Consider the following 27761-nt stretch of genomic DNA (forward strand, 5'->3'; position numbering starts at 1 on the left):
ATTTCTATTATTTAGCTTACGCTTAATAAATCCCATGCATCGCACGGTCCCGCTAGTATGAAAATTAAATTCTGTTGGCCCATCTGATTGGAAACATGACGCTATGGATGACGTAGTGATTTGATTCTCATGAACATTCACCATTATATCAAGATAAAGGCTACTTTTTCACCCAGAAAGAAATTTTATAGGGTTTATTTGTTCTAAACTTTGATGCATGATTTATAAGTCGCCACATACCGATCTGGTTCTTAGGTCCACTAGTAGCTTACTTATTGATGTAACTGTGGTTCTTATTTTATTGGTTTGGATGGTAAAAAAATTTCTACCATACAAAGAAAAGCTTCAGTCATGTCTTGACCATATCAATTTCAACTGAACGAAGATCAAAACCAGCTCAATTTATAGATCATAGTAAATTGTACATCATGAAATTATATTACAACTCAAATGCAACTTAAAATATATGCCAAACTAGATAATTGAAACTCGTATGAACATTCTGAGTTTTGATACACATAACAATACGTCACTTTGATACATATAACAATTCGTCACGATCCTTTAAATGTATATTATGCAGTCATAAAGGCTCAGATACGCTAAGCAATCTTTTCATGGAGAAAAATATCCCTGGGGTTCCAATGTGCGTTTCTGTTACAACCATTTTATAAGTTGAGCAGTGGAACATATAGAAACGTTCAATATTGTTGCACCTGAGCACATTTAGAGCAGCATGCATACAAGTTTTTCCATCTTAATCAATTGATAAAATACAACATAGAAACCAATGTCAAAACTAAGGGGTCTCCTTAATTGCCAGTCCCCCCTTCATAACCTTGGAGTCTCGTTTGTGATAGGTGAACCTGATATGGAGGTGCCTGCAGACACTGAAAGTGTAGGTGTGGGTCCTGGAGCCAATATGTAAGGGGAGACAGGAGAATGCTGGGTGTGGTTTTCTCCCATGGACACTGGTGAAGTTGGTGTCGGGGTGCACATGACTGATGATAAAGTAGGAGTTGGCAATGGAGAGTTTGAGTTGGGAGCCCTTCCCTGAGATGATTGCATATTGATCTTTATCCTGCGTTTGAGGAACGATTAGTTTTTTTCTTATTGATCTAGCCACAGAAGAACTTGTAAAACAAGTAAATAGAAAAAGAAAAAGGCACAGAAGAGATCTGAATTTAAAGCTCCACACAGAATATGTTACTCAATTGTAAAGTAAAAAAGAAAGCAGGCATGGAAATAAAAAGTTAACCTGTTGTGGATATTTATATATTCATCAGTTTCATCCAATATCTCCTCCTGACATCAAAACACAACTATGTTAAGCATGGACAACAAGAAGGTCATGATCAAACACGCAGATGTGATTCAAACCAATAAAAAATAGTAAAAATATTTCAGATTATAGCAGAAGAGGAAGAGAAGAAGAAGACAGCAAGAAGAAGGAAGAAGGGAGAAGAAGGGAGAAGAAGGGAGAAAGGAGTTCGATTTACTAAGATTACATAAATTACAAGTCTGCCCTTTTTTTTGATAAATAACAGATACTTTTATTAAAAGATAATAATAGAAAAGGTACAAAAGGAGGGGTAAAAATTTTTAACCCTCCCAAGAAAGCAATTCAGATTACAATGTTGCCCAGAAGAAATTAACTCTTCCCACCCCTTGTTTGGCCAATGAATCTGCCAAGGAGTTGGCGCACCTCTTTATCCATTGAAACTTGACTTCCATATTTTGGGTTTTTTTCATTCAGAAACTTCCAGACTAGAAGTACCCTTCATCAACCAATTTATAGCCAACTTAGAGTCACCTTCCACTATCAATTTTCTAATATTTAACTCTTGCGCTCTTTTTAACCCTTCCAAGACAGCCAATATTTCAGCTCTAAGAGAGTCCCCCTATCCAATAGAACCAGAATACAATGCAATAATTCGACCTTCATCATCCCTGAAGGTTTCCCCTATACCCGACAGACCTGGATTTCCTTCACTACTACCATCAAAGTTTAGTTTAGTGAAACCTGAAACTGGAGGGGACCAAATTGGGTGGGATACATTCTTTCTTGGAGATGACCAAGCCACTTCTTTCCACTTCCTGACGACGTCTCCTTCTGAATAATTTTCAAAACTTTGCAAAGTTTTAACCCAATGGATCACCCTTATAGAATTCAGTTCAATGATTACACCCTTATTTCTTTCTTTCCCATGAAAGGTCCATTGATTCCTTTCCTCCCAGACTGTCCAACATACAGCTGCTCTTACACACCTCCACAGAATTTTCCCTCTCTTCTTCAGCCCCCTAACAGTAGTAGAATGAAATAGGCTTTGTACATTTGGGGGAGGGGTCCACTTGCCACCAAAAAGAGAGAAAAACCAACACCAGATTTCTGAAACAAATGGGCAAAAAACCAATAAGTGATAGCAAGTCTCACCATTCTTCTTACAAAGGATGCACCAGTGTGGGGATAGACACCAATTAGGCCTTTTTCTTTGAAGTCGCAAATGTTACATTTTTCAAGGAAAACTTCCCAACAAAAAATACTAATTCTGGGAGGAATTGGTCTACCCCAGACTTCCAAAAATGGAAAAGGGATTCCAAAGACAGGAGGGGAATGAGCCAGTTCCTTGAAGAAAGAGGAGCAAGAGAAGATACCCGAAGGAGAAGGAGCCCAAATCCTACTATCCCTCCTAAGGTGTCAATAACCACCCCCTCAAGGATATTTAGCAGGTCAACAAAGAGGTTCAGTTCCGGTTCTCTAAGGGCCCTTCTAAAACACAAATTCCAATCAATGGTTGAATTAGAGGTGGTCAAAACAGTGGAGACTGGCTTATTTTTAAACCGTGATAAAGAATACAAGGAAGGGAAAAGTTCTTTTAGTGGAGTGCTTCCCACCCAAACATGATCCCAAAATTTCACACGGTTATTGGAGCACATACCATTCCTGATTAGAGGAAGGAAAGAAGGAAGCATGGCATGAATTGATTTCCAAGGAGAAGCTCTTGTAACCCTAGTTGAAACTTCAGAGTCCCAGCCATCCGCCGCTTGCCCATGAATACTTAAGACAACTTGAGCCCATAACTTATCCCTTTCCAAAGTCAATCTCCAAAGCCATTTCCCACCATCACTTTTGCAAATTGCCTAAAGCCATTTCCCACCATCACTTTTGCAAATTGCCCATGAATACTTAATAAGAAGTCTCTCATCAAATTTTCCAAAACTCCACATATTCCTTTGGGCATTTTAAACACCGAAAAAAGTATACAGGCATATTTGTCAATGTGGACTTAATAAGAGTTATTCTACCTCCCATAGATAGGTAATTTTTCTTCCAAGATGCTAACCTCTTAGTGAATCTCTCACAAAAACTCTTTTTACTTGGGTTATCCCCTAGTAGCAACCCCAAATATGTCAATGGCCAATGAGCGATCTCACAACCCAAAATTCGGGCTCTATCCTCCACCTCACTTTCACTCAAATTAATGCCAATCACACAACTCTTGTCTAGATTCACTTTAAGATTCGTCACATGTTCGAAGACATTGATCACTTGCTTTAGACTACTCACCCAACTTACCTCATCCCCACCACAGAAAAGAATTGTGTCATCAACAAACTGTAGATGTGTTACTAGAACCCTATTCCTCCCTACCCTCCAACCTTTCACCAAGTTTCTAAAGTCAGCCCTCTCAATGAGTTTTCCTAGGACTTCAGCAATTAGGGTAAAAAGAAAAGGAGAAAGGGGGTCTCCTTGTCTGATGCCCCTAGTAGCCTGGAAATGGTCCACCACCCTACCATTCACTAAAATGGAATAGTGGCAAGTCCTCTAATACATCCTTTCACCCATTTGCACCACTTCTGCCCAAATCCAAAATACTCTAAGGCTTCCAATAAAAATGACCAATCCACCAAGTCATAAGCCTTTTCGAGATCCAATTTGCACACGAGCCCTTTCTTCCCGCTTCTTTTGAAATCTTCCACACTCTCATTTGCAATTACAAGTCTGCCCTTAAGTGGGCGTCAACCACATCAGCATACTTAGAAAACATAAAAAAGAATTAAAGGCCCATTAAGAACAAATAATAAGAACTAATCTATAAGATAGTAATGGGCTAGGGCCCATTCAGCCCAGTCTCTCTACACTCCCCCTCAAGTTGAGCATAGATATCAATCATGCCCAACTTGCTTATATAGTGAACCAGATTTTCTTTAGAAACACCTTTTGTCAAAACATCAGCCAATTGTTATTCAGAAGCAATAAATGGCAGACAGACTTCTCCTAAAGCAACTCTCTACCGTATAAAGTGCCTGTCAACTTCTATGTGCTTAGTTCTGTCATGTTGAACAAGATTATGTGCAATATTGATAGCGGCCCAGTTGTCACAATATAACATTATTGGCTTCTCACAGTCTATTCCCAATTCTTCTAAAAGTGACCTCAATCACAAAAGTTCTGCAACTCCATGTGCCATTTTGTTGTCCTATACTTTGCTTTAGCCAAGGATCTAGCCACTACAGACTGCTTCTTACTCCTCCATGATACAATGTTCCCTGCCACCATAACACAGTAACCTGAAGTGGACCTCCTATCGTCAATACATTCATCCCAGTCAACATCAGTGTATGCTTCCAGCTTCAAGTGTCCATGCTTAGCAAACAAAATACCTTTCCCTGAAGTCCCTTTTAGATAGCACAGAACCCTCTCAGCAGCTACTAAATGTGTATCTCTGGGAGTGCATTAACTGACTAATTACACTAACTGCATAGGAAATATCTTGTCGAGTCATGCAAAGATATAATAACTTCCCAACCAGTCTCTGGAACACTCTCCTATCAGTCAACAGTTCACCATCAGTAGCTGACAACTTATGATTTAGGTCTATAAGAGTGGAAGCTGGTTGAGCACCCAATTTGCCAGTCTCTACAAGAAGATCAAGAACATACGATGAGATATAGACCTCTTCATGTAGGTCCCCATTCAAGAAAGCATTTTTAACATCAAATTAATGAAGTGGCCAATCAAAAGTAACTGCTAAAGATAGCAAAACTCGAACTGAAGTCATTTTGGCCACTAGGGCAAAAGTCTCCAGGTAATCAATACCATACATCTGAGTGTATCCTTTAGCAACCAAACGGGCCTTAAACCTTTCAATAGTACCATCTGAATAATACTTACTAGTGAACACCCACTTACAGCCAACCGATTCCTTTCCCTCAAGCAAATCCACAATTTCCCAAGTATTGTTCTTATGCAAAGCATATAATTCAGTCATCATAACATCCCTCCATTTTAGTTTGGATAAGGCTTCTGGGACAGATCTGGGAGTTACATGTGTGGAAACAAAGGCAAGAAAGAAATAGTAGGAAAGGGAAAAAAAGGTTGTAGGACAGGTGTTTGGAAATGTAATGAACTGTACATTTCTGTTTGCCTTTGCAAAGAGCAATAAGAAGATCAAGGTCAAGGAAGGTATCAGAAGTGGTAGAAGAGGGCTGACCTGTTACCTCAATGGTGATGGGAGGTGCAAGATGCTCATCTGAAGGTGTGGAAACAATTTGCACATCCCTGAGTCTTTGTCACCGGTACCACCTTTGGACAATAGGATGGGAAGAAAATGTGGGAGGATGAGCAAGAGGAGGAGGGGGAGCAGGAACAATGAGAAGAAGACCCAATGAAGACTCGATGAGAGGAGACTCAATAGAAGACTCAATTGGGATTGGAAGAGGGATAGATGGTGGCATCGCAAACAACTCCTCTAAATGCTCCCCCTTAGGAGAAGTACCAAAGAAATGAACAAGCTCAGCAAATGTGACATCTCTGGAAACAAAGTGAGTGCCACAAACCGGATCAAAACAGCAATACCCCTTTTGTGTGGAGGCATATCCCAATAAAACACACTTTTGTGCTTTAGAATCAAACTTATGTCTCTAATGACTATGAACATGAACATAACAAGTGCACCCAAACACTCGGAGAGGAAGAGAGGAGAGATCCTCATTTGGAAATAGGAGGCTAAAGGGGTTTTAAAACCCAGAACTCGAGAAGGCATCTGGTATGTAGCCGTAAGGACAACATCCCCCCAAAACTTAACAAGAACATGAGAAGCAAAAAGGAGGCTCCTCGCAACCTCAACCACATGTCGGTCCTCCCTTTCCGCCACTCCATTTTGTTGTGGAGTGTAGGAACAAGAACTCTGATGAATAACTCCAAAGGTATCAAAATAGAAGTAAAGGCTCTTCTCAAAATGTTCCTTTGCATTATCAGATTGAAATATTTTGATCCGAGTATTAGAGTATTAAATTGGGTAAGAATAAGTTCATGAAATTTTTGTACAATGTTTGGCACTTCATCCCGGGATCTCATAAGGTAGCCAAGTGTAACAAGAGAAATCATCAATGAAAAGGATGAAATACTTGTAACCCCCCATAACAGATAAATGATATGGCCCCCATACATTAAAGTGTACAATATGGAAAGGAGAAATTGATCTTTTATTACTCACTAAAAAAGATTGTCTAAAATGTTTTGCAAGTTCACATGACTTACAATGAAGACTCGATAGGGATATTCCCTTAAACATTTCTGGAAACAAATGACTCAAAGCTGAAAAAGGCAAATGGCCAAATCTCAAATGGCATAACATGACTCTATCAACTGGCTCTAATGAGATAGACTCGAAATCTACCCCACTAGGTGGTCTAGGACTTCAATCAGAGATATCCAGCAAATATATTCAATTTGCCTCATGGCCACTCCCAATCGTCCTCTAAGTTTTTAGGTCTTGAAAAACACAATTTGTAGGAAAGAAAGTTACACTTCAATTCATTGATTTTGTTAAGCTACTAACAAATAAAAGGTTAGTGTTAAGTTTGGGAACATGAAGGATAGAGGACAAAACAAGGGAGTCAGAGGCTCTAATATTCCCTTCGCCAGAGATGGGAGCAAGAGACCCATCAGCAAGGGAAATCTTCTCTCTACCAAAGAAGAGTTGGTATGAACAGAAAAGGTTAGATATGCTAGTCATATGGTCTGATGCACCAAAATCTATAATCCAAGGAATTCAACGATTACCTGAGGCTATAGCATGATTTGCAGAAGCACGAATACTTGAATGGGCAAATGCGGATGAAGAGGTGTTGCCTGAGAAGGAAGCTACAAATAGTAGTTTCCAAGTGATTAATTAACCTCCCATATCTCTCAAATTCTGCCTTCACTGTTGCCAACTACTCCACAACAGATTTTTCTTCACTTTCTCTATTTCCACCTTCAGATGTTGTAGCAACATTTGCATTCTTGGGCTTTCCGGACTGACCACCTTTCTTAAAGTTGTTGTTGTTGTTCCGAAACCTATCTGGAAGAAGATCTAGATGAAGCTTCCAACAAGTATCCTTAGTATGTTTTGGTTTCTTACAATATTCACATATCATCTCTTTTTTCTTAGTTGGCCCCTTTGGTTTTATTCTAGCATGTGCAAAATGCTCTGAAGGTGGTGGACCCTGTAACTATGCCTGTCGCCAGTTCTCTTCACTGCTCACCATAGAATATGCTTGAGCAAGCGTTACTTCATCCTATGTCTCTGCATCCTTGGTGCTTTCCCATACAACTACTTCCATAACATCAATCTCCTACTATAGTGACTTCAACATTGAGTAGTAGACAACTACACTCTTCTCCCCCTATTTCAAATTTTTCACATCATTCTTCAGCTTGTAGGTCCTTGCAACATTTAATTTCTAAGAGTATGTTTCTGTAATACTATCCCAAATCTCCTTGGCTGAAGTCATCCAAAGATAATGTTGACTTATGTGGGGCTGCATAAAATTTACCAACCATCCAATAACTGTGTAGTTATCCTGCATCCATTTCTCATATGTAGGATCAGTCTCTTCCGGTTTTTCCTTACTGCCCTTGAGAAACCCTAGTTTACCTCTACTACAACATGGATCTTTATAGATTGTACCCAAGCTAAATAATTTGTTCCATCAAATTTGAATGTAATCACTCCTATCAAAATGGAATCTATAGGACCAATCCCCGGCACCAGGATCTGCTCCATTGATCAAACGAAAATCAAAAAACAAGGTTTTCAAGCTTTATAAACCTAACTGAGGTCAATCTAGCACTTAAAAATCCCAAAACTAGGGTTTCATTGTGCCTGGCCTCCGGGGAGAAAGCGAGAAGAAGTAGTCACTCCAAACAGATCTTCCCAAACCTCTTCCAACTGCAACCACCCACTTTTGGAGATCAAAAGGAACTTGCAAAGCCTTGAGCACCACACCAAACAGTCTCTTTAACTTGTAATTGGAAATTCTCTAGTTGGCTAGGATTTTGGGCAAAAAATCAACAGCCCCACTTTCTTAGCAATCTAGAGCCAGATCCTGACACTTCCAAACCCTCTACCAACTAGGCATGAAAGTTCTCTGAATAATCAACAACTTATCTCTCCATACACCTTTCGATTAGAAGAGTGTATGGGAAAAGAAAAGAAAAATAAAAGAGAAGGAAGACTTGCTTTGATACCAAGATGTAATTCAGACCAATAAAAAATAGTAAAAATATTTCAGATTATAGCAAAAGAGGATGAAAAGAAGAAGACAACAAGGAGGAAGGGAGAAAGAAAAAGGAATTTGATAATCTCCTCTTTCTCCACTCTAATCTTTTATTAGTCTTACTAAGATTACATAAATTACAAGTCTGCCCTTAAGTGGGCGTCCACCTCATCAACATACTTAGAAAACATAAAAAGAATTAAAGGCCCATTAAGAACAAATAACAAGAAAAAACTAATCAATACGATAGTAATGGGCTAGGGCCCATTCAGCCCAGTCTCTCTACACAAGCTAACAGGAAAGATGGGGGAAGGGGGAGAACAATTTAAGTTATCAGACCCTCTAATATGTAATGCAAGCAGGGAGTGTTATAATTTTAAGGAGAAACACATTAAACGGCTGATTCATTTCAACTATAGGAAAGGTAACAAGTAACTTAATGACTAGAATAAAGGAGCACCATGATAAGTAGTAACTATAGAGATCACATAGGCTCAAAATAATTAGAGCAAAGTTAGTTTTTTTGGAGGGGGAGGGGGTTGAGACATAATTTAAGATTTTGAGAATCTGAAGACAATAGCAGGTGGAAACCATGCATCCCAAATGAGAAAAGACATGATGACAAAAATTATATAGAAGGGTTGGATTTCTAAAAAAAGGCACCATGAAATTTTGCATCCAACTCACTTAAACTCAACTAATCCTTCTCCCAACAATTTAGGGACCATTAGGGGTTCTGGGTGCAACTTATGTGGGCTCGGGTTGGGCTTTTGTCAAAATTTGATTGGGCCCAGCCCAAATGCCCGAGCCCAAAGCCATGTAAAATGCTAACTGGGCCCAACCCGAGTTGCACCCTTAGGAACCATTAAATTTTTCACCTAAAATCTCCAAATTTCATAAGATGGAATACATGGCCATAACTGGTTTTCCGGTTTATCCTAGAGAAGCTGCATGAGATTGGTTAGGGTTGGTAAGAAGCATTTGGTTGGTGAAGCCTGTGGCTACCCAATATGTTGTCTTTGTATTGCCACATATTCTCATATTTCACTTAACAAACCCCTCCTGACCTATGATACCCCAATACCTGTACAAGGGTGCTATATTGTGTCAGACATAAATTTTAGTATAAATTTCATATCCAATACTGTATCCAGCCCTGTCATTGCCATATGGGGGTAACATAGTTCCTGACATGCACAGAAAAAAGGGAGAAAACCAAGAGAGAGAGAGAGAGAGGAGAAGGAACAATTAATAATGCTTTTGGTTCTAACAACAAGAGAAACTTATACAATTTTCTTCATCTGAGCGTACCTGTAGAAGTTCTTCAATCACATCCTCCATTGTAATTACACCCACAACCTCTTGGTTGCGCAGGAACACTGGAATAGGAGCATTCTCAACATCCAAAATGCAATATGAACAACCTCTATGTCCTTTCATCAACCCAGATGAAGCGGCAGGACGATTTCGTAACTGCTGATCTCCATCCTTCCTTTTGGGAGCTATGTGAGGATCACACATCTCTGATTTAGTCCCCACATCCTGGGTCCCAGAAGAAGAGCCCACCTTGTCATGTTCTGTTAACAATATACATTTCAACACAACAATGTATGACATAAATGAGGGAAGGCAGGTATAATAATCTCAAGTAACGCCATGATTAGATATAAAGAGAAGAAAATTAAAGTTTAAGACCTAAAGGACAAGATTTAGTCAGGACAGAAGGACGTGTAGGTGTCTCTTATATGTACTTATGACACGTTTAGTATGCTGCTTTATGCTTCTTCCTCTTTTCTTTTCTTTACCTTTCTCTCTTTTTCTTTCTTTTCCTTAACTTGTTACTCCTTTTACCAGACATGCAAAGGAATCTAGATTATTCTCATTGATCTTTACCTTCCTCTACTGTTGTTGCATTGGATTGGGCACTCTTTTTCCTTGTGTTCAGCTTACTCTCCATGTGTTGCACCTCTTTAGTTTTCCTCGGCGTCTCCTTTGTTTCATTGAGACCCTTTACAACAACAGCTATGTGGCTGTGACCCTTCTGAAATTCATTCAGAATATCATAAAGAGGCATGTTTTCTGAAACCCTGAATAAGTAAAAATAGATCAAGAAATTAAATAAAGAAACTAATAGTTAATGAAGCATTGGCATGAATAAAATAATAGATGGATGAATTAAGCATGTTTCTAACAAGTAACATGAAGATGCAGATAAGAGACTACTATCAAGGGCATTAGGTAAGGTTTCAGAAGAACAGAAGGCTTGAGCTGCTTCTTTCAATATCCACAAGAAAACATTTACGCAGGGGCCATCAATGGCATCAATGAACAAAGAATCTAGAAATGGAAATTCCAAGATAAAATAGATGAGCTGCAGAACACAGGCATGGAACTCCATGCTAATCAGAAATGTCAAAATGCACGTTGTACCCAAGGCCAAGTCCAATAGACCATTTTTGTATAAAATACTGTGACCATATTGTACCCAAGCCATGTCCTAGTACCTGAGCATCTCAAATGGGAGTTAAAGCATATTTTAATGAAAACTTAAATAATTCCCTACTCCTACAAAGCGCAGTGAGCTGAAATGCAGCATATCAAACTTGGTCATCAACTACAGAATGTGTAACAGTTCTATATTGCACTGTACTGATGCCCACCTTTCACCCAAAGAATCAAAATCAAAGGCCTAATTATTTGGTAACTGATGTTTGCTGATTTTGATTCAGATATCCTTTTTTCTGATGAAGTTTGACTTCACTTTTTATTCATCCAACTCCACCAGTCAGTAGTCATAACTAACAACCTTGAGACTGATGAAAACCTTGACTACTTTCTATTTATAGTAACTTTGGTTGGAATTAACATGTTTTCCATCTTCCCCACTTGAGTTGGATCTTTCCAAAGTTGCCAAAATAAGATAGTTGAACTTGCAAATTATAGAATTTTGAGAACTCACACCCACAGACACACACACATAAAATCAACCTGAAATCTCAGAATCATTCAAATTGATTAGTTTACTAATACCAAGTGGATAACTTAGGTGATAAAGAGAAGCAATAACTTTATAGTAGGAACCAGTTAACCTTTAGGATAAGTAAGAGGAAAATGAGAAATGCATAATTCTTCTTACCTAGGGATTTTCCTTATGGTCATTTTTCTTATAGGAACTGCATCTTTTGGATCAACTGTTAGCAGATTTTTCACCTGCACCATGGAAGACAAGATGTTAGAGAAAAAATTGGCAGGATGATGAATTTTGTAGAAAATCATGGAAATGGGCAATGTGCAAAATTCCATTTATAACTTGATGACATTAGATGAAGTCTTAATGAGATGCTAAAATGAAAATCTCATTTTGCTGGGTTATTAGATCAGTTAAATATTCTTGATAGAGACCTTGAAAGTCTTGCTGGATGGCTTAACCTGAACAGTACCTGGGTGAAGTTCAAGATTCTTATCTTTTTTCCTTTAAAAATCATTTTCCAACTTTCCATTAGCATAAAACAGATGAACAGTGGAAAATACACTATAAGAACTACTTAAAAACCACATTGTCCATTGTGACATTATCATCAGCTAAGCCTTGTCCAAACTATATGGGGTCTGCTCCATGATTTCGCAGTGTTCAGTAACATATCCATTTTTTAATTGCGGGCACTTAAATCATTTCTCACTACTCCAACCCATGTTTTTTTGGCCTGCCCCTAGCTCTTATAGCCCCTTCAGCTTATAATAGATCACTTCTTATTGGTGGTGTAGAAGGTCTACTCTGCTTGTGCTCAAACCACCTTAGTCTACTTTTCCTCGTTTTATCACCAACTGGAGCCACTCCTAGGTTCTTTCGAATTGTAATATAAAGGCATCGATTACATAATAAGACTCAACTAATACCAGCCAAGTGTTAATTTCTTAATATTAAGCCCTCAATGAAGATCTAGCAATGCTTCCAATGTCATCTCAACAAGAAACAGAGCCATCTCTTAGTTCTACTTCCAATGAATTCTCATCAACTATAATATACTACACCTAGAAAAAAAGCACTTGGAGAAATAGACATATATAAACATTATACACTATAGCTGTCAAGGAAATGCCGAGGCAACACCTAGACAATAAGGTGCATATGAAGGACCGCCTTGCTTAACCACCAAGATATTTTTTACATGGTGTTCTTTACTTTTATATTCTTAACTTTTTGAGATTATAATAATAAAATAGACAATATTACACTAAATTATTAAGTTTAAATTAAAAATACTAGTTTCTTTTTTATTATTTTTCTCATTTTTAGGGTTCAATCATCATCATCATCATCTTTCTTTAACCCTTTCTTTTCTTTTCTTCTTTTCCTAAGACAAAAATAAAGGCTCAGCCCTCTATTTTCGGAAATTTCTTTTCTTCCATTTTTATGAATATGTTAATTTTCTATGTTCCTAACGAAGATTATACATTTTCTATTAAGATTATAGACAATTAATAGGAAAAGATGGTTGCTGCTTGCTATGGAGCCTAAGGAATTTACCCTAGGATTCATGGTTTTTATTCTGAAAGATGGGCTTTATTTATTTTTTTAGGAAAAAACCCATCACCTAGCCTCACCTCGATGCCTTGAAAACCATGCCTCTATCCACTCCCTTGCTTTAACAATCAAGAAATACATAGATAGCTTAACATGCAGGGATGAATATTAAGCAAATAGAATAATAATAATAATGACAAGTTAAGTGATAAATTAGGGTCAATACATACTAAAATCATTGAACCGGTGTCAAAATGAATTCAAAAATTCATAAAATTTTACCAGAATGTATTTCAGATCCTTATAAGACTGTAAGAAAAAATATGGGTCAAAACAGTTTCAGATAGTTCATGAACCAGTCAGTCAAAGTTTCGGGTATTATTGAACCGGGGATGAACCATTGGGTTTTAGTCCAAATTAGATTGTGGGACCCACATATATGGATTCAGAAGGTTCTAAAACCCCAGGGTACCAAGTTTCAAAAAATGCAATATTTATAGAGACATGAACCGGTCGGTCAAAGTTTCAGATATAGGTGAACCGGTAAGGGCAAACCAGATTGTCATATCAGACAGGAACTCGCCGAATTAATGCGGCGAGTTGACTCAGATAAATCACCGAGTCAAAGGACTCAAAACAGCACAAATGGATGAGATTATTCGGGTTTGGGTTGACCCTGGAACCCGTCGTCTTCTTCTTCACCCATTTTGGGCTTAATAATCAGAATTACAGCAGCAGCATCTGGGCTGCTCCCTGCCGACCGTTTCAGGCCACTATATGGTCGGAAACGAACGGCTAGCAAAAACCAACTATACCCTACCAGTTATCGCACCGGAATCCAGCCAAACCACCGGAAAACTTAAATCTGAATTTTTGTTGGTATTTCTACAGTTTCTCATGCATAGGTTGAGAACTCAGGATCTGATACCAATTGTTATTCTTCTATTAGGATTGTACAACCTCGTGAATGAGAATAACAATAAAGACTTACTTGAAGCCAAAGATCTGGATGAGGCCATGACAATCTGAACCGGGAGATCACTTCAGCCCCGTTTATCACACTTCTTGCCTGCTGGGAGAGCTTTGCTGCCGCTTTGATAGTGAGCACGGGGTTGGGGACCTTCCCTTTTATAGCCATCTTTGTGAACGGTTACCTTTCCATCAAGGTGTCTGTTCAAATCTTGGCTTTGAATGCTGAGTGAATGGTTGCCATTACTGAATGGCTCTTTGCAAGACCATTAAATAGAAGAAATGTTCCAAACGTTTCTTTTCCTTTAATTCTAACATTTATTATACTATGACAATTTAGAAATACAAAGGTAGCCTAACATGTTGAACAATGAGTTCACACAACCACAACACTTTCATTTGGGGTATCAATAGCAGGATGCCCTCATTGGATAATTTGGTTTTTGTTTGATTATAGAGATTGCTTCTAGGATCTACAAAGATAGTTTAACATGTTGAACAATGAGTTTGCATGGTCACAACACTTTCTTTTGACTCTCCAATAAAACACAACATGATATCAACCAAATCACCTAGTGAATGCTTGCCTAGGTGATTGGTTTCAATGTGTTCACATGGTCACGACACTTACTTACATTCCTCCAATAAAACATAGACATGGTTTCTTATGGTTTCTTTATTGGAAACGGTAACTTCATTAATACAACTTAAGTATAACTTTCCAGAGTTAAGTACAGTTGTCAACCCCTAAACAGGTGTTGAGCCCCCAGTAATCTTTCTTACAAAACTTCCCAGAACATTCTCTCCCTCACGGTCCCTTGTTTAGCCAATGTATCAGCTAAATCATTATCTAATCTCCTTGTCCATTTGAAACACGCACTGATCTCCCTTGTCGTGATGAGGATTTCACTTATGGGCTGTCTATAAATCCAGGCTCCCAACTTACCAGATTGCAGCCACTCAATCAACAATTTAGAGTCTCCCTCTATCTCAATTTGGTGTAACTCCAACTATTTGGCATATAGCAAGGCCATCACCTCCGCTCTCAATGAGTCCCCCACTTCTATTGGTCTTGAAAACATAGCCACAATTCTACCATTTTCATCTCTTAATACTCCTATACCTAAAGGGCCTGGGTTACCTCTAGAACTCCCATCAAAGTTCAGTTTCACTCTTTGTTGTGTTGGTGGGGACCACAATTCCTGCACAGTAGGTTTTATGGAAGTTGTAGATGCCACCATTTCCCAATTCCTATAAATGTCTTCAGCAGAGAAGTCTTTAAACAAATCCAAAGTTTTCAACCATTGAATAGTTATAATGATTATCCTTTCTACAATTTCCTCCTTGGATTTCTCCACTCCTTTAAAGATCCTATTGTTCCTTTCTTCCCAAACTGACCATAAGATAGCTGCTCTTGTGGCTCTCCACATTAATCTTCCACATCTCTTCAGTTGCCTGAAAAGGCTTGGGTCAAAAAGGCTTGCCACATCAGGGGAGGTGTCCACCTGTAACCAAAGATAGAAGAGAACCAGGCCCAAATAAAGCACACAAATGGACAAGAAATTAATAGGGGTGTGATCGTCTCACCAGAGCCCAAGCAGAGGCTACCAACATGGGATGATAGTCATAAATTTGGCCTTTTTCTTTGCAGCATATCTAGAGTATTGATTTTTTGAAGAGCCACCTCCCGACAAAAAGCCCGAATTTTTGGGGGTACAGGCTAACACCAAATCTCCTTTGAAGGAAAGCTCCTTGTAGGGTTTGATGATTGAATGAGGGCATCAAAGAAGGAGGAACAAGTGAACACGCCAGATGGGGAAGGTTTCCAAATTCTACTGTCCAAACAAGATTGATCCAAATAGGCTGACCCTAAAAGGTTAATTAATTCATCCATCATTGTCATTTCCGGCTCCCTTAGACCTCTCCTCAAACCCAAGTCCCAAGAATTATCAATAAAAATTGAAGAGATCACTTTTCTTTTATTTTCTAACCAAAACAACACTTCATTTCCCACACAAGCATCAAATTTGAAGTAAGGAAGGATGGAAGGTAAAATACCATGAATAGCTTTCTAGAGAGAGCATCGAGAAGCCCTAGGGTCGACTCCTGCATCCCAACCATTGTCTACCAATCCATGAACGTTAATAATCACTCTATGCCAAAGCCTGTCTTGTTCCAACAGCAATCTCCATAACCATTTCCCCAATAATGTTGTGTTTCTTAGCCTAATATTTCCTATTCCTAAGCCCCCTTCATCTCTACTTCTAGAAACCACCTCCCACCTCACTAGGTGGTCTTTTTTGGTGTCTCCCGGTTCTCAAAAGAAGTCCCTCATAATCTTCTCTAGCTGGTTTTCACTTTCACTAGTATCCTAAAGGTAGATAGGAAGTACAGTGATACGTTAGCCAAAGTTAACTTTATTAGGCTTATCCTACCTCCCAAAAAAAATGTAGTTTTTCTTCTAATTCGCAAGTCACTTTGTAAATCTCTCAATCAATGGATACCAAAAACTATCTATATTAGGATTTCCTCCCAATGGTAATCCCAAATGTTGTAATGGCCAATCCCCTACTTTACATCCCAACGGTCCAACTAGTAGACTCACCTCTTCACTCCCTAAATTTACTCCTGCCACACAGCTCTTGCCCCAATTAATCTTAAGATTGGAGATCCTTTCAAATTTATGGACTATCCTTTTTAAGTTCTGTAGAGGAGATGGGCCGAATGGCCCATAGGCTGTCATTCTATGTTATGTTTTTCTCTGTAATGGGCCTTATTCTGGGCCCATACTCCTATATACTCTGTCTTTGTAATTTCTTGCCCATCCAAGGGCCTCTCTGTAATATTTCAAAGATTAACTTAATAAAATGATTTAGAGTGTTAGAGGAAGGTTAAGTTCGAACCTCTCTTCTCTAACTCTCTCATTGCCGCCAGCTCTCTCTCTCTCTCTCTCAACTTCTTAATCTTCTCTTGTTCATTTTTCTGGTTTTGCATCTAATCTCAAGCAGTTCTATACTTCAAGATGATTGTTTTCAACTTGGTATCAGAGCAAGTCAGAGCTGGGCGTGACCCTCATGTGGTTCTAGTCTAGCCAACTGCATGAGGATGTTCTAGGGCTAGAAGTTTAAAGTCATTCGCCTGGTTCTTGGAGGTCATTGGAGGGTGCCCAAGTCTCTACACACTTGGAGAATAGTTCGGTGACCAGGAAGAATCAGAGAGCAAGGTGTTCGACCTGATTTGAAATTAGAGAGAAAGGTGTTCGGCCTGGTTTGAAGTTCAAATCAGATATTCACTTACTGTAAGTTATCTTAGTTATTGCTAGGTTGTTTTCGTTGCTTGGGAGGGCTGTTAAAGTATTCGAAACCCTCCTCTATTCGACCCATCTCCTCTACAAGTTCATAAGTTCTGCTTTCCCTTCACAAAACAAGATAATATCATCTGCAAATTGTAGGTGTATAACCACCACTTCATCCCTTCCAACTCTCCAGCCTCTAAACATATTGTTGGCATCTACCCTTATGATCAATTCACTCAACACATCAATTACCAGAGTAAAAAGGAAGGGGGATAGAGTATCTCCTTGTCTAAGGCCCCTTTTGGTAGGAAAAAAATCTCTTGCTACTCCATATACCAGAATTGAAAAGTGACATGAAGAAATGCAGCCCTTCACCCATTTATACCATCTTTCTCCGAAACCCCTACGCTTAAGAATGTCCAACAAAAACTCCCAATCCATAATGTCATAAGCCTTTTCTAAGTCCAACTTGCAAACCAGTCCCTTTTGCTTTTTTCCTTCTTCTAAACTCTACACATTCATTGGCAATGAGAATTTTATCCATTATTTGTCTTCCAAACACAAAAGCCCCTTGATTTGGAGAAATCATCGAGGGAAGTACATATTTTATTCTTAAGGATAAAACCTTGGAAATGATTTTGTGCATGCTTCCAATCAGACTTATGGGCCTAAAGTCCTTCAGCTAGATTGCATCCACATTCTTTGGTATCAAAGCGACGAAAGTTACATTTGCACCTGAGTTAAATTTTCCCCTCTCATAGAACTCTTCAAAAGCCTCCATCAAGTCACCCCCAATTATCTCCCAACAATCTTAATAGAAAGCCAGAAACCAAACAAAAAAAAAAAACAAATTATCCAACAAGTGCATCCTGATATTAATACCCCAAATGACACATTAACATCCCACTAAGAGATGAAAAAATAGAGATTGTCTCTAGGATTTACTAACTTACTATGACAATTTAGAAATACCAAGGTAGCCTAACATGTTGAACAACGTTCACACAACCACAACACTTTCTAGAAGTAGGGATGATGGAGGCCTAGGAATAGTAGGAAATATCAAATAATACAACTTTGTTGGGGAAATGGGGTAATCGAGTAGACTGATCCTATGCTAAAGGTTGTGAACTGAAGAAATCACCTAATGCTAGAGGTTGACAGTTGTACTTTGAAATCTTTTATTTAATAAGTTATCGTTTCCGATAAAAAAACAAAATGAAAAACCAAACCACTGAATGAGTGCATGCCTAGGTGATTTGGTTTTGATGAGTTCATATGGTCACAACACTTTCTTGCAACCCTACTACTAACACAAACCAAGGATTAAAGCATCGGTATTGGGTATCGTATCGGACAATTTGGATACGGATACACTTTGGAAACACATGGATACAAACAAAAGATATGGAAATGCATGGATATGTAGTGAAATACGTACAAATTTCATAGCTCTTGTCCCAATTTTCCCTTAAGGCAGCAGCCAATGGTTTGTGGGAAGGTTTTGCTATTGCTCCGGAAGCGGAAAAAGTCAATTTATTGCAGTTTGTTGATGATACTCTCTATTTCCTTGATGCCTAAACTGATCAGTTGGAATTATTACTCGGTATCCTTTGCTGGTTCGAAGTAGTCTCAGGTCTTAAAGTAAATCTTCATAAAAGCAAAATCATTCCAGTGGGCCCCATACCAAATCTGGAATCCTATGCAAGATTGATGGCTTGCCAGGTGGACTATCTTCTAGGGAAGTACCTAGGCCTTCCCTTAGGTGCCAAGTGTTATTCTTCTGCTATATGGGATCCAGTTATTGAGAGAGTAGGAAAAAAATTGGCCTCCTGGAAGGCCAAATATTTGTCTATAGGAGGAAGAGTGACCCTCATCAAAAGTACACTTGCCAACCTCCCTACCTACTTCATGTCCCTGTTTCCTATGCCATCTAAAATTGCAAAAAAACTTGAGAGGTTGCAGAGAAATTTTCTCTGGAGAGGATGGGAAGAAGAAAAGAAAATGCATCTTGTGAATTGGGACCAAGTATGTCTTCCTAAGGCAGAGGGAGGTTTGGGCTTAAGAAAGTTGAAGGTGGTAAATTCGACTTTGTTGAGTAAATGGTGTTGGAGGTTTGCTGCAGAAAGATATGCTTGGTAGAGGTCCTTAATTGCCTCAAAATTTGGGGTGGATTGGGGAAATTGGAAGTCTCAAGATCCATTCCCAACATGGGGTTGTTCGGTTTGGAAAGGGATTCTTAAATATCTTCCTGTGATGTATGAAGGTGTGAGTTTTAAGGTGGGAAATGGGGGCAGGCTGAAATTTTGGAAAGACCCCTGGTGTTTGGACAGACCTTTAGTTGAGGCTTTTCCCCTTCTTTTCCAATGTGCAGTTAACCAAGAAATATCAGTGGTGAAGTCCTACGTGGTTTCTAACAACACAGTGACTTGGAATCCTCAGTTTAGAAGAGATTTGTTCGATTGGGAAATTGATGGAGTGATGCAGCTATTGCAGATATTACAGGATCAGCCTATAGACATTTCTAGTGAAGATGAATGGAGCTGGTCCTGGAGTAGGGATGGCTGTTTCTCAGTCAAATCCCTTACTATTAAACTTGGCAGAACAGGGGTTACTGAGTTCCCCTGCCAGCAAGTGTGGAAGTCTTGTGCTCCCTCGAAGTCTATCTTCCTTGTGTGGACAATGGTGCCGAACAAATGTCTCTCAAGACTCAACCTGGATAGAGGGGGTATTCAGCTCCCTTCTCTGGTGTGTGGTTTGTGTGGTTTATTGCTTGAGTCCACAGACCATCTATGTATGCATTGTCCTATCTCTTCGAGAGTCTGGTACCATTTTATAGGAGTTGTTGGTCTTTGTTGGGTCATGCCAAATTCAGTAAAAGATTTGCTGCTTTGCTGGAAATCTCAAGGTCTGAAGAAAAAAGGGAAATTAATTTGGAGAACCATTCCTGCGGCTGTGATGTGGGTAATTTGGTCAGAGAGGAACAGAAGAGTCTTCAGCAACAAATCAAAGAGCACTGAGGAGATTGTGCAGCAGGCGGTCAGCAAGCTGATTTCTTGGGTGTCTGTAGCCCCTGATTTTAAAAATTTGAATGCTCCTGAGTTGTTTAGATCTGAATCCATTTGGGATCTGTAATATGTCCTGTGTTCTGAGTAGCCACTTGTGGTTAGCTCTCCTGTTGTAATGAGTCCTTTCTGAATTAATAAATTTCTTATTTTACCTTTCAAAAAAAATACTAAATTTAAGATCAAAATAACCATAGATAGTGTATAAATACATAGGAAATGTATATTTTAAAGGCATATATGAAGAAATATATTACAATTAATATACCAGGATGCATAGATATGATATAATTTTATTTATAATGCATCAATCAAGAGTCCAAGATACTAAACATATGCACCTATTATATTTTAATTATTATATCAATTATTTCTTATTTTACTATTTTAATTTTTTAACATTAAAAAAAATCAACAAAAAATTCTCAAATGTAAATTAAAATATCAATTAATAATTTATAAAAGTATAATCTTAGCTTAAAGTATATCAAATTTGTTAAAATTTCTAAAATACAAATCATATACAAATTCATAATTTTTAATTACTAAAATAATTATTCCATTATTTATATTTTTGTTTCTATAAATGTTTTGAAATAAAAGAAAAAATCATTTTTTCAAATAAATGTAGATTAGTGGATTTGATAGATTCAATTTAATATTATATTCTTGAATATTTTGTAAACAATATTTTTATTTTTTGTAAATAATAAATATGTTGTTACTACTTATTAATGTAAACTAAAATTAAATTAATAATTTGTAAAATATATAAAAATTTTAAGATGCATATCATGTGCAAATTTATAAATTTTAAGTATTAAAATATTTATTCTATTATTAATATTTATTTATATAAATTTCTTGATACTAAAAATTATCTTCTTATATAAACGTGGATTTGATAGATTATTTACTCTATTAGTTTATAAAATACTACGTTTGAATATTATTCTTTTGAATTTTTAGTTAGAGTTGTTAAACATAAACATGTGTTTTTGTTTAAATTGCATGTGGATACAAAAGTTAATAAAATTTATTTTATTTCATTTATTATCACAAGTATTGTGTCTCAGTGGTTTAGAGTCGCATTTAAGGTTTAAGTGCTAGGTGAGCATTAGGTGACCTAAGTTTTAATCACCATATGCATCTTTTTGTAGAGAGACGCAGCATATCAGTGTGTATTGGCCAATAATACAGGTCGATACGCATCCTTATCAATTCAATACGTACAGCTCATGGGACCGATACCAATACAATACACTTTGTATCGAACGAATGCGAGGGAGAAAAATAAGCATGCTAACAATCAAATGAAAAATCAAATCACCCAATGGTGCAAGCTAAGTGATTTGATTTCGATGAGCTCATGTGATTACAACACTTTCTTGTGACCCTCCAATAAGTCATGAATATGCTAATAATCAAATTTAAAACCAAATCACCTTTGTGAGCGCATGCCTAGGTGATTTGGTTCCGATTAGTCACATGGTCACAACACTTTTTTGCAACCCTCTAATAAAACATAGACATTCTATTGATCAAATGAAAGATAAAATTACCCAATGATGAAAGATAAAATTACCCAATGAGTGCATCTTGTTTTTGCTACCCCAAGTGATACATGAACTACCTGCTACTATATGATAAAATGGAGACTACCTCTAGGATCCACTACCTTACTAGGAATATCAAGAAATACAAAGGTAGCCTAACATGTGGAGCGATGAGTTCACATAGTCATAATACTTTCTTGTGGCCTCTAAAACAACCTAGACATGTTGTAAGTCAAATTGTCAAAGGATAAACTAAATCATCCAATGAGTGTATGTCTGGGTGATTTGGTTTTCATGAGTTCACATAGTCAAAACAATTTCTTATAACCATCCAATAAAGCACAAGCATGCTGCTATCAATCAAATAAAAAACCAAATAGCCCAACAAAGGTGTGTCAGCTATTGCTACACCAAATGATACAAGGACAACCAGTATCATATAAAAGAGACTACCTCTAGGACCAAAATTAAGATTTTAGTCTTGGAGCTTTCAAAAAATAATTTAAATAAAGCTTTTGACCACTGTGTAGAGTGACACTTAGATGATAAGGCACTCAGGGAGGATCACCTCACTAAATCACCAAGATAATTTTTACATGGTGCTATAGGATACTTTATATCCTTAACCTTCTGAGATTATAATAATAAAACAGACATTATTAAACTAAATTATTCAGTTTGAGTTAATTCTTTTTATTATCTTTCTTATTTATTAGGGTTCAATCAAGATGTATAGTCTTGAATCCTTGAAGATTTCAAAATTTGAACTAATAACCATGGAAGAACTAAAAAATAGAGGTTCGACCTCTCTATATTCTGAAATTTCTTTTTCTTTCTTCCATTTTTTCATGAATATGTTGATTTTCTATGTTTTAAATGAAACTTATACATTTTTTATGAAGACTATAGACAATTGCTAGTGAAAGATGTTTGTTGCTTGCTAAGGAACCTAGGGAATTATCTTGTTCATGGTTTTTATTCAAAAAAATCCCATTACCTAGGCAATGCCTATGTGCCCACCTAGGCAACTTGGCAACAAGGTGCCCCCCTATCGCCTAGCCTCACCTTGGCACCTTGAAAACTACGCTATACGCATATTGGTAATAACATAATGGGCTTGAATTGGGTCAGGTTGCCTGATGCATCAACCCTATTTGAACCTAATTTTAAGTCATTATAACAGTTCTTAACCTAGCATCTAACTCAACCAAATCCAAAGCAACTTTTTAATGTTTTTCATAGAAATTTGGATTGAAGCCAACCAATTTTGCACCCTACCTTGGTCATGGTTCATAATTTCAATATGATGAACATTTCACCATGTAGAGTTGGACAAATTTTGGAGATATTTTGTTAATTTCGATAAGATATTTGGAAAATCTAAAAAAATTAAGAATGTTTTCTAGAAACATTAAATTAGTTAATAAACCTTCAAGAAATTATTAAAATAAATATAATTGCACGTTTAAGGAACAAAAAACCATAACAAAGAACTGTATAAAAAGGAAAAAAATTAAATGATTGTAATAGGTATGTTTCTCTTTGTCTCCCTTTTGGTCTTTAGCCATCTTTTCCTCTTTATATATGTCAATTGCTTGCCATTTTAACTTTTGTCTTTATTGTTACTCAACATTGAGAATACTCTTTAGTAGTTATAGGCATTTTCCTTATTCTTTTGAACTATAGTGTTTTAGTAAGTGAATCATATCAAAGTAGTAAGCCAGTTATCCAACCAGTGATTTCCTGCTGGTTCTTTTAGGAAAATATTTTATGTCTGAATTATCGTCGACATATCGGCAAAATATCAGGAATATTTGGAAAATTTTCCTAGAAGAATTTGTATCGCCATCTAGAAAATGGGGATATATCAAGGATATTTCACCAAACATCATCAATCTGGCGAACCAGAACCTTGGTCCTGAATTCAAGGAAGCCTCATCAACTATAACAGATGATATGCAGAAAAAGCACTTTAATATAATCCTTTTTCATTCAGGTTTAACTAAACTTGACCACTGTTTTTCAGGTTGCCTGACCAGGTTGGGGCTGAGACTGAGCCAAGTTGCATCCTACCTTAGTTCTGACTTGAAGGAATCCTGTCAACTATGATATTTAGAAAAAACAAAATGCAGTATTGTTTGGATAAATGAAGAATAGAAAGCAGCCACTCATGGTCAAGTAGGATTATAGAACTATGTATCAACAAATATTACAAGTGCCCCCCTCAATCATTGCTCAATTGTATCTAAAGCCAAAACAGCAAACCATGAGCTATATTATAGCTTGCGAATTCCCTAGTTCAGTCCACTCCCAAGCATAAGGAGACAAGCCATACTCGTGATTTCTTCATTGTTTCCTAGTTCCTACCCATGACCTGTATCATCCTTTAGATGTGACCATCTTAATGCAAAAACTGGTATTCTGAAAATTTAGAAATTTAAGAGCAGATATATTTCATGTTACATACTTTTCTATAAAAGTTACAAATAAATTGACAAGATAGGTTGCACTAAGTAGGCCAATGATGAAAGTTAACTAGAGAACACCTATTTTTGCCACATGGAGGACTACTATGGCCAATCTGAACCATCCATCAGATGGGGGATCGTCTTGACTGGCCGCATGTTTATTTCCCATATCCACATTATCTTTATACCACACTTCACATTGGAGCTTTAGCCCACTAGTGCAAACCATCTAAGGTTATAGACTTATAATTTGTAATTATGACAACAAAATAACATTTTAAATTGGTACAACAATGAAAAAATCTAATATAAATATAAAACGTAATGTTACATTTACATAATCATTAGTCATAATTTAAATACAAATCTAAATGGTATTTCTAACATGACTCCTTAAGTAAACTCCATCACTCTAATTGACTCCATCTCAACCTTACTGAGCCAAGTCATAAGCCCAGGTCAGCAAACTTTGATTTATATACCCAATAAACGAGAAGTATAAACAGTAAATCAAACAATAACAGTTTTTCTAGATAAAAAAATTAATTAACTTACCAGGATAATACCAATTATATTAGTTGAATTTCCAGCATAAACAGGAACTCTACTATGACCCTTTGTCATTATTGCATTTAGTGTCTCCCTGAGATGAAAGGGAAATAAAAAAAAGGTTAAAACCCAAGGAAGAAACAACTAAAATAGTTCAAAAGAAAATGAAACCAGAGAATAAACCTACAAGTCAAGAATGCCATCCAGATCAAGAGAAAATGCTTTAGATATGGGGGTCATAGCATCTTTTGCAGTCTTTTCTGTCAACTCAAGGGCACCAGCAATGATAGTAGTCTCATCATGTGTCAAGTCACCACCTTTTCCAGCCTATTCAACAAAACATAGATATGATTAATTTCCCACTGTCACAAAGAAGAGAATAAGCATACTGCAAAAGCAAGACTAAATTGTTCTGGTAATGACTTAATAATATTCAAAGCATGGTGTGAGTTTTAAAAGCAACAACCAAAAGTCAAAATCAACAGAGTAATAAAACACTAAAATGGAAATGCAAAGATAATACCTCATTTCCATGAAAATTCACAAATGTTTTAAGTTCTGCTCTTCGTAGAAGGACAGCGTGTCCCTTGCCCAACATCCAATCTAGCACCTGCACAAGCAAGGAAAATTATATATAAAAATAGTACATGAAGTAAAAGCCTGCTTTCTTGTTCTCCTTTTTCTTCTTTGATCCTTTTCCATTTTTTAAAACAAGCTCAGCAAAATTTTTTCATCCATATAATTGATCCTACTTACACAGATGACCAACAAAATTCTCATGTAACACAATTCCATACCTACATTCACATGCAAAGAAATGAAAATATGTGGATCATACCTTACTGATTGGATAAGCAACAGGGAAGAACAGAAAAAGCAGAACACGAACAAGGGGTGCCATTGTTGCTCCCACTGTCATGCCATATCGAGAACAGACAGCCTGTGGCAATATCTGTAATTTACAGATGAACAAAAGAAATCAGCCAACAATATGCAATTAGGCACCTTTAGAAACATAGTGAAGTTTGATTAGAAGGAACCTCTCCAAACATGAGGATCAAGGTGACTGAAATCAGTATTGCTGCCCAAGGAGCTACAAGCTTGTCCAAGAAAATTGGAAGAGACTGAGAGAGAGAGAGAGAGAGAGAGAATGGAGTTGATTGTTAGGATAAACAATTAGATACTACAACCACTTAGAATCAATTTATCAAAAACCCACAGACCTCCATCGCTAAAGAGTTCCCAATCAACAGTGTACACAGTAATAGATGTTGATTCTTTACCACTGGAAATATTTTTGCTGCCAAAAGAAGATCATTTGGATTATTTACCACTGGAAATGTCTTTCCAATCAATGGTGTAAATAGAAATTTTTTGCAGACCAAGTAAAATATAATTTCAAAAAATATTTTGTAATTTTAGATCTATAACAAACCTCAACTAGCTCAATAGCAGGATGTGTATTCCAAACTATAACCCGAAAATGTAACGATTTCAGCTCAACTCTTAACAGCTAAGCGGGTCGACTCAACCATCCAACTCGGAAAACGGGTCATAGGCTAAGTAAAACAGATTAAAAAATGAAAAAGGAAAAAAAGAAAAAAAGATGTTGGACGAAAACTAGCCCAAAAGATGTTGACTTCCCCACTGTGCTAACATCTAAATCCCTTCTATTCTCTGTGAGGTTTGTTCCCGTTGTCAATGGTTGATGGTTATCCAGGTTTTTCTGTGTTCTTAGATTACCCATCGAGACCCTTCGGATATCAGGCTGCGCCAGCTATACAGACCAAAGTTTCGTTTGCAGACCCTTTGGCGAATGACAACCCAGTAATTAAGAGCTCGTATTAAAGATGGGTGAATCAATCTGGGGAAACAAGGGAAGGAGATTCAGAGAAAAGGCAGGTGCCAACAAAAAGCTGGCTATTCACCGGGTTGACTCGGGAGCAACAGTATTTAACGTTATGACCGTCCGGGAGACAACTACAGAAACGTTCTTCAATTGCAGATACTCTAAGAGTACAAGTAAAAGAAAATTCAGCCTGAGTAAATAGAATTATGAAACTTCTGCCAAACATAATTTTACGCGTTTAAAGTAGAATGAGACAGCACAAAGGTATCGGTTCCGGTTTTCGTTTCATCAAAATTCAGAGAGAGAGAGAGAGTACCGGCGTGGATGCGGTCTTGAGGGCGGCCGGATTTGATGAGGACTTCAAGGTCGACAAGGCCGAGAGACATGAGACCGAGGGTAAGACCTGCCATCAGACCGGCGAAGCAAACCAATCCTACGATCACAAGCACGTATACTGAGAACTTCGTCCCGCAACATGGTACATCCGCTGCCATTGTTACCTCTTCCTTTCCCTCTCGTTCGATTTCTCTTCTAGTTTTCTTCTCCACTGCAAATTTACAATCCGTCTTTCTCTTTCTTCAATTTGATATTTATAATTTTTCGATGATCAGATTCTTATTCTGGGAGAAAATCAAAGGGGCCCCAATAACGGTGTAATTTCACTCTATCCGATCCGACCTACGCAGAACCATAAATCAAACGTGATGAAGCTCGCTCGCGCTCGTCAGTTAAGTTTATGCAGACAATCGATTAGGTGGAAATTATAAAGTGAAGTCGAGTCCTGCTCCTGCTCCTGCTCCGGAACCACTCATTTCTACTGGGGAAGTTCCGTGTCTGAGAATGTTGTAGTTATGCCGATGCTCATTCTTAGGTCCCCACTGCAACTGGAACAGCCAAACCAAATGCATCAAAACCTTTCTGGCTAAATTACTTTTCAT

At 37.6% G+C, this 27761-nt stretch overlaps 1 protein-coding gene across 1 annotated transcript; it reads right to left on the minus strand.

Moving 5' to 3' along the window:
• Nucleotides 1-379: 379 nt before the first annotated feature.
• On the minus strand, nt 380-27761 carry LOC104601868 (methyltransferase, putative (DUF21)). Its single transcript, XM_010265367.3, has 12 exons — nt 27140-27761; nt 26198-26274; nt 26015-26098; nt 25813-25926; nt 25498-25584; nt 25162-25301; nt 24981-25068; nt 11684-11757; nt 10441-10634; nt 9859-10124; nt 1259-1305; nt 380-1081 (listed from the first exon to the last, which is right to left on the minus strand). Exons 1-12 carry the CDS (start codon nt 27315-27317, stop codon nt 832-834), a joined length of 1599 nt encoding a protein of 532 aa, XP_010263669.1. The 5' UTR covers nt 27318-27761; the 3' UTR covers nt 380-831.

Source organism: Nelumbo nucifera, chromosome 1 (genome assembly GCF_055504915.1).
Source record: "Nelumbo nucifera cultivar China Antique chromosome 1, China Antique-T2T, whole genome shotgun sequence".
Lineage (NCBI taxonomy): Eukaryota > Viridiplantae > Streptophyta > Magnoliopsida > Proteales > Nelumbonaceae > Nelumbo > Nelumbo nucifera.

What these genes read in the sequence shown, in the direction of transcription:
- LOC104601868 (XM_010265367.3), bottom strand. Translation starts at nt 27,317, where the DNA reads ATGGCAGCGGATGTACCATGTTGCGGGACGAAGTTCTCAGTATACGTG. An exon ending in TGATCCTCATGTTTGGAGAG is followed by an intron (nt 25,927 to 26,014) that starts GTTCCTTCTAAT and finishes TGTAAATTACAG; the next exon opens with ATATTGCCACAGGCTGTCTG. An exon ending in ACCATAAGGAAAATCCCTAG is followed by an intron (nt 10,635 to 11,683) that starts GTAAGAAGAATT and finishes TTACTTATTCAG; the next exon opens with GGTTTCAGAAAACATGCCTC.